Below are 7,479 nucleotides of genomic sequence, written 5' to 3'. Positions count from 1 at the left end.
CGAGCTTTGATATGAGAATGTTGTATCCTCAAACAGCTTTTCTTCTGTATCGAATGTGTGCCTCTCTGATTCCGCAGAGCACTCCATGAATGAGGAGTTGAAACAGAACAGCGGACAGGAAGCACCGTCAACAACACATCCCATGAAAGGATTCTGCACCTGTCTGCAGTTTATCGAATCCATTATGCAGTTCTTGTCTGGTGCACCAGCTGTTCCACTCTCCACTAGTCTGAAAGGTTCGTGCATCTGAGTCATGTTGACGAATTCGCATTGGCGCACAGCAACTGAAGTGGAAGGCGACGAAGGCAAAAACGAACCGTGACATTGCACCAAGTCCCTGAAATCGCTTGAAGAAACACTCACTCTGCCTGGTTTTGACAGAATGTGTTTCGACTCTGACAGGCTCACAAGGTTCGCCATCCTTCCACTTCCCAAAGGCAATTGGAGCGAAATGTTGAAAAGCACACTCTCTCCGCTTTCCATCCTAAACGGACTCTCTGCCCCCTCCTGTGCAATCTCCACTCTGCAGCTCCACAACTTCAGGGCTGAGCTGCTCTGGATGTCAATCAAGCTCTTTCCACGTGTTTGTTGAAGAACAGCTTTTTGAATCGTCATCGATGTGTTGGATATCGAAGCCCAAGTGGAAATCCAGCTCTCTTCGTTGGACCTTTGCTTTTCACTGTTCTCGCTTTTTGCTCTGCTTCTGCGGCCTTCCAAGCTGTTTCTTGAGACTGCAATTCCTGATGTTTCTTCTCTGCCATTTCTTTTTTCACTGCCAATGTCTGTCTCAGCAAAGCTCTTCCAGGGTTGGCTTGTTGCACCTGATCCCAAACAAACGAACACCAGCAGCAAAACTCTCATGAGATGCTGAACGTTGCAACGGGAAATGGCAGAACTCATCAGAATGCAACCATTATTTACTCTTTCAGATCAACAAAATTATCTCAACTTTTTCGTTTGAAATGTTGCTTTGATCTCGATTTTCTTTTTCTTTCTTTTTTTTTTTCAATTTTGCATTTCGTCAGTTATATTTTTATTTTTGGAATTTGTGATGCTCTTCTTGCTCGGTTTGTTCTTTTTGCCTGGAAATACCATTCTCACTTTTTCATTCATTCTTTCTTTCTTTGGCGTTAAATTCAAAGATAAAATTTCAATTCAATCATCCAACAAGATAATTGTCAGCATATTGCATAGAAACCTGTTCACCACTCATGGAAGCCTCATGCTTGAAAGCAGCCCTGATTTTGAGAAATTTAACAAATATTGTATTTTGGCCAAGCTTATTCCTCGTTCTCATCTTCCTGTGCTGTCAAAAGTTGTTCATACGATGAATCAATGTGGTAATGATTATTCCAAAAAGTTGTGGAAATTTTCAAGGAGAAGCGAATCATTCTGTTGGTTTCAGTGGGTATTTTGAGTTCAAATCACAAAATCATCTTTTCTCGGCCAACCAGCCCTGCAAGCAGCAAAATCACCTCGACAACTCTCATGCACGGTGATGCAAAACAAAAAGCGGATGTGTTGTGCGCTTTGTTAGAAACATCAAAACCGAGCGAAGAAATGAAAAAAGCGATGATCGGACCTGCCATATTTATCAGCTCGAAAACGTGTATTTTTGTTTTTCTGATGCGTTGAGCAGAGACAGCATGGAGGGCAATCGCACACATGATGAGGTATGGCAGGCACTCTGTTGTTGTGGATTTCTTGTTTTCTGCTGTGCGGTGGACATTGCTATATTTTTATTTGCAGATCTTATTGGCGCAGCGTTTCGACGAGCGGGATGAGTTGCAGGGCAGGAACAGTTTGAGCATCAGCACCGCAAATCCGAAAAAAAGCGATGTGTCTGAGGCTGTTCATGGCTCGTTGCTTGGAGGAGCGTCTTCGCAGTTTGCTTTGTCTTTGCCAATCTTTGCAGCGGAATCGGGGGCTTCATCGTCGCTTGCAATGAGTGCAGCGCAAATGCTGCATCTGAGGAGCGGGCAGATGAAAAGTGTGCTGGAGCAGCCGACTTCATCTTTTCGTTCGTCCAACTGGTTTTCGTTTGTGGAAAGTGCCCCGAGCTCTTCAGAGCCACATTTTGTTTCATCGTCTGTGGGCACTCAGCTGCCTGTGTGTCTCGATCTGGGACATTCTTCAAAGGCGCAGAAGGAGGAACCCCCGTCTGACAATTCGGAGCCCAAAGAAGAGCAAGAGAGAGATTCGTGGATGCCTGCAGATGGGCTGGGGCCAGAGGGGCTGGCAAGACCCCTGGCAAAGATACTCGGGTGGGGCGACAGCTTCGTGAAGAACAAGAGGGAGGTACTGGTGAGCCTTTGGCGGAGCTACGACAGCGAGGTGCAGCGGAGGGCAGGGAGCATTTCAGAGGTTGCGCTGTTGGCAGGGGTGAAAGGGGGCGCTGGCTCAGGCACAGAAGAGGCAGGGGTGGATGAGGCGCTGAGGGAGGAGGCAGAAAAGGCGCGGAGGCTGCGGGAGAAGACGATCCGGGTGGAGATCAAAGAGGCAAGGATCTTCCACAAGATGTTTGGGGTGTGGGTGGGGAAAGACTGGGTTGTGGACGAGGCAGAGCGGGTGATGTGGGAGGCGGCAGAAGAGGCAGCAGCGGGCAGGGCAGGCGATGGAGCTGTGAATGAGCCGGGATTGAGTGAGGGAATTGGTGCAGCAGCACAGGAATGCTGGGGAGGAGGCGAAGGCGGAGAAGGCTGGGGAAGGCAGGGGGAGCTGCAGGAGAAGGCGAACTTCTATGAGCTGTATCCGAAGGTGAAGAAGCAGATGAAGAAAATCAAGATGGAGATGCTGGACCAGCTGATGGAGCAGGTGGAGCTGTACCCTCGGCGCGGATGCCCAGCGCTGGCAGAATTGCATGTTCGCTCGAGACCGCATGGCGCAGGCAAGACAGCTGGCTGTGCTTCTGCAGGGGTTTGGAGGGAGCTTGAAGGGAAGTCTCGTGAAGGTGGAAGTGAGTGGTCAGGCTGTCTGTCTGGTGCAGAGGCAGACAAGGGAAAATTCAGCTTTGCAGACTTTGCTTGCACTGCGCAGGCTCAGCTGGGCTGCTGGGAAACGGAAGACAAACTGTGCACAGCCAGCCATCTCCAGCCGGCTCTTGCTGGGGAGGCACTTTTTGATGCAGCGTTTGCAGCACCACCAGAATGGGAGGGATGCTGGCGAGTTGTTCGAGAAAGTACCAATGCAGAAGTTGAGCTCAACGATTCTGCGATTCCCTGTAACGTTGTGCTGGATGAAAATAGAGCGAGCTTGCTGGTGCAGCAGGTCGTGCAGGTTGTTGTGCCTCTTGTTCCTGCAGGTCTGTTTGCAGGAGGGAAGCTGCCTTCTTCGCTGTCTGGCTCTGACACAGCAGCGCTTGTGCGCGAAAAGGGCAGAAGAGCCAAGCGTGAAACGCTGCGAGCACAGATGGGGAAGCGGAGGTGCTGGGTGTTCCGGCCGACACCGCTGCAGCAGAGGTACCTGTGGGTGTTCGACAGGATGCCGATCAACTTCAAGAAAAGGGTGAAGAACTGGATCCACGGGAAGGGGAACAGAGATGCAGACATCTCCCAGATGCCCCGCTATCTGAGGGTTGCGTGTGCTGAGGCGCTTCCTGCTCTGAAGCCCTGAGCAAAGCGCACATGCGTAATTTTCGACAAAAGAAAAAATGTTTTGAATGTTCTTTCTCTATTTCCCTTTTTTGAACAATTTGTTTTTTTATTTTATTTTATTTTATTTATTTTATTTGAAAGAAAATTTTAGTTTTAAAAAACTAAATTAAAAAATAAAAACAAATCTCTTTTTGAGAAAAAATACAAAAAAAATTAATCAATAAAATAAAACGTCTATCAAATTATAAATTTGTTTTGTGTTATTCTTCAGCAATATGAACCCAGAATGGATCCTTACCAAATATTCACACATAAATATCCAGCACCTGGATTATTATTATCTCCCAAATAAAGAGAATAATCAGCAAATGGGCACGGTGTTGAAGCCTGTTTGTATTTTATTGTGAATCCCACTGGTCCAACAGGAATTGAGGTTGAAACATTTGATTATTTATTTCACTGAAAACAATGGACTCTTTAAGTGCTTTTGTGACAAAACCAATTCATGATTGCACAAAAAGCTAGAAAATTCGTATGAAAAATGAAAAATCTTTTTTCTTTCTTCGGAAAAAGGTTGCTTGAGGAGTTCCCGCTTTTTTCTTAATGTTCATGGGTCATTCTTATTGAATCCAAATTATTTCTGTAAAATTTACTAATTTGTAAATTTGTTTCGAATGTTAATGAATGTGTGCTGAAAAGTGATAACCCAATTTTCAGATGAACAGTTTGTGCAAAAAATACCGGACATCGCAAAAAATACAGGACAAGATCGATATCTCAACAACCGCAAGAGGAAAAATTCTGAAAATTTTCCTCAATACACATCTCGTCGACACAAACTCATGTGTCATACCAGACTTTTAAAATCGCCTCATTCGTACTCAGAGAAAATTATTTTTAATATTTCGGAGAAACTTGAAATCCTATTTCTCCGAAATATTAAAAATAATTTTCTCTGAGTACGAATGAGGCGATTTTAAAAGTCTGGTATGACACATGAGTTTGTGTCGACGAGATGTGTATTGAGGAAAATTTTCAGAATTTTTCCTCTTGCGGTTGTTGAGATATCGATCTTGTCCTGTATTTTTTGCGATGTCCGGTATTTTTTGCACAAACTGTATTTGTCAGACATTCATATCAACCATTTTCTTAATGACAATTATAATCAAATTCAACATTTGTTTGGGGAAGAATAAAATTTTTATGTCATTTTTTTTACAAATTATCAATACCACCCAAAATTATTTCATTGAATGTGCATTAATCAGCACTTGTTCAAAACATAACACGCTTGACATTTTCTTTCGAAATTCTCATCCAGATTTATAAATGTGAAATCTTTTTGCATTTAAAGACAACCAACTGCTTTTGTTTTTTTGATATTTTGTTTTTTGATTGAAAAATTAAAAACAAAGTATTCCTGTAAAAAAAGATCAAAAAGAAAATCACTTTTTATTTTTGATATTTCAATCGTAATACCAAATATTGAACAAACATAGGCTACGATGGTGTCAAAAAAAAGGCTCTCACATTAATGAACGCAGATGAGTATTAAGTATTATAATGCCAAGACAAAGGGGTCTTCACAATTCAGTGTATTTCGGATATAATCACATCGGGTTTTTGCACGACTATTTGTGACTATATTCGATAGTGATTATATACGATGTGACATTTCACAGAAAAAAATTGAAAATTAATTTTGGAAATAATAAATTTTGGGTCATTTTTTTTATTTTTAAAAATTCGTCATCAAAACGCATTTTTCACTTGCGAAATGAATTTTTTTCATTAATACACATTATTTAAACTTTTTTGAGCACATATTTGAAAAATCAAAAAATAGAAATTTTTGATCAAAAAATCAATTTTTCGATGAAAAAAGCGCTCATTACAATACAAAATGTGATTAGGGTCATATTTTTATAAGTTCCCATTTTTTTATTAGTACCCAAATTTTTCGAAATGAAAAATTCTGAAAAAAATTAAAAAAAATACAAAACTCGAATCTAATTTGCGTTTGACTTTTCTTTTGCCCTTTCCTCTTTCAATTTCATCAGATGATTCTTTCTCAATGTCGTTCTCATCTTGAAGTATTTTGAATTTTCTTTTCAGCTTTTTTATGAAATTCATTGATTCATCATTTTCTTCATCCGAAATGTATTCTTTTTCATTTTCCATTTCGCTTTTCTTTTTCAAATAATCATCCCACTCACTTAAAAGCTATTCTTCTGTTATTTCTTTACCGTAGTAGTCAAATCGATTTTTATGAGAAGGAAGAGGACAAATTGATGATAGAGGAAGCATCATTAGAACTGGACCGGACGAGTCTTTCAGCACACCGCTGCATTTGAATGCTCAATTGATGACAGAAGGTGATAGCGCCGAATGAATTGATTGTTGTAGAGCTTCAGCAAGAGCTGTTCTTTTCGCTGCTGAAGACGACGATAAAATGTTTTGAACTGTGAACTCATCTTAGACTTCAGAACAGCAAATACGCCTCTGTCCAGTGGTTGGCAGATCTGTGCGCTGTGAGTTACGAATGTCACAACATCAACATTTTCTTTTTCGAACTCTCACAAGATTGTTGGATCTGTTTGAGAAATGTGGGAGTCGATTCGAAGCAAGCAGTGCAATTCGTCGAGTGACATGAGTTGTCTTCTTTCTTTGATCGAAGGAAGAAGAATTGCTAGTGCATATTTTCTGAACTTTGAAGATTCCATCCATCCGCATCTATACTGCAAAATCTCAAGATTTATAGACTGAAGAGGCTTCAAGTCATCAGAGAGTTTGAGACTCGTCCACAGAATCGCTGAAGGAAGTGATTGACCGTCAGCTGCGAACGCAGCAATCAGTGTAGAATTCGCCATCTGTTCCGCAGATTTAGCGAAAACGGGTTTTGCATTTGTCGGATGAACAACATTCCGATTGGAGCTGTCGGGAACCCTGAGCGAAGAATCGTCCACGTTGAAAATCGGTGCGTTGTTGCAATTATTTTTACGATGCAATCCATTGAGCATATCATACCAGAGCTTTAGAACTTGTTGGCATGATACCGCAAGCCTGTTTGCATCAACAATTTTCGGCTTTGATGTCTTCAGCTCTGCATGTCGTTTGATGAAATCGTAGGCAACTGACGTAGAGACTTTAACGTCTGGCGTGTTTTCTGGTTTCAAATCATTAACAACATTTTCAATCTAATTAATATTAATTAATTCATTTCAAAGAATATAAATACAAACCATTTCACGAATTTTCTTGATGGCTAAGCTTGTAACAGTTGGCGATTCTATTTTTATTTCGTTCAGCCCATTATGCTCTTTTTCGCCAATGACCACAGCAGGTCTTCCAATTTAAGAAACAAATCTGCCTTGCCAAACAGCCTTCACCACACGCTTGATTCGAAAAATAAAAATTATTTGTCAGTTGTTTGCATCCACCATACGCACAGCTCCATCGTTTTCTATGTACGCCATTCGCTCCAGCGGATTCCGAAATTGTCTGTATTTGAATGATAACATCGCCTCTCGCAGCTTCAGCTGACCTGCAGAAGATTTCTTTGCAACTTCGTTTTTCATTTTTAATTTTTTTAAATAATAATCATTAAGCTAATTTATTTAATTTATTATTATATATTTCAATTTTCATCGAAATTTAAATTTTTTTTCATTAAAAGTTTTTTATTTTGTATTTTATTCCTAAGAACCAACACGTGGCTGATTGAATTTCAAAGGGAACCTTTTTTCCTCCCATTTTCTCCCCCATTTGAAACAGGTTGAACATTAAAATGTATTTATTCAGTTGCTAATATTTTTCATATTTGTGTAATTATTTTGGAAAAGTTGCAAATGTTTAATTTTCAAGTAATGTTTAATTTTCTTATTTT

General features: G+C 40.8%; 2 protein-coding genes across 2 annotated transcripts; one reads left to right on the top strand and one right to left on the bottom strand.

Annotated features, from left to right (window-relative positions):
* Nucleotides 1-1,646: 1,646 nt before the first annotated feature.
* MONOS_17083 (uncharacterized protein) lies at nt 1,647-3,835 on the top strand (the record flags this gene model as incomplete). The annotated part of the gene is made up of 2 exons (XM_067869968.1): nt 1,647-1,673; nt 1,750-3,835. The coding sequence occupies 2 exons, from the start codon at nt 1,647-1,649 to the stop codon at nt 3,610-3,612; spliced, it is 1,890 nt and encodes a 629-aa protein (XP_067734074.1). The 3' UTR covers nt 3,613-3,835.
* A 2,334-nt stretch (nt 3,836-6,169) lies between these two features.
* MONOS_4355 (uncharacterized protein) lies at nt 6,170-7,171 on the bottom strand (the record flags this gene model as incomplete). Its single annotated transcript, XM_067874420.1, has 3 exons — nt 6,170-6,790; nt 6,836-6,882; nt 7,039-7,171. 3 exons carry the CDS (start codon nt 7,169-7,171, stop codon nt 6,170-6,172), a joined length of 801 nt encoding a protein of 266 aa, XP_067734073.1.
* Nucleotides 7,172-7,479: the final 308 nt, after the last annotated feature.

This window comes from Monocercomonoides exilis (genome assembly GCF_001643675.1).
Source record: "Monocercomonoides exilis strain PA203 chromosome Unknown scaffold6-2077815, whole genome shotgun sequence".
Taxonomy (NCBI): Eukaryota; Preaxostyla; order Oxymonadida; family Polymastigidae; genus Monocercomonoides; species Monocercomonoides exilis.
This window is presented reverse-complemented; position numbering and strand designations above follow the sequence as displayed.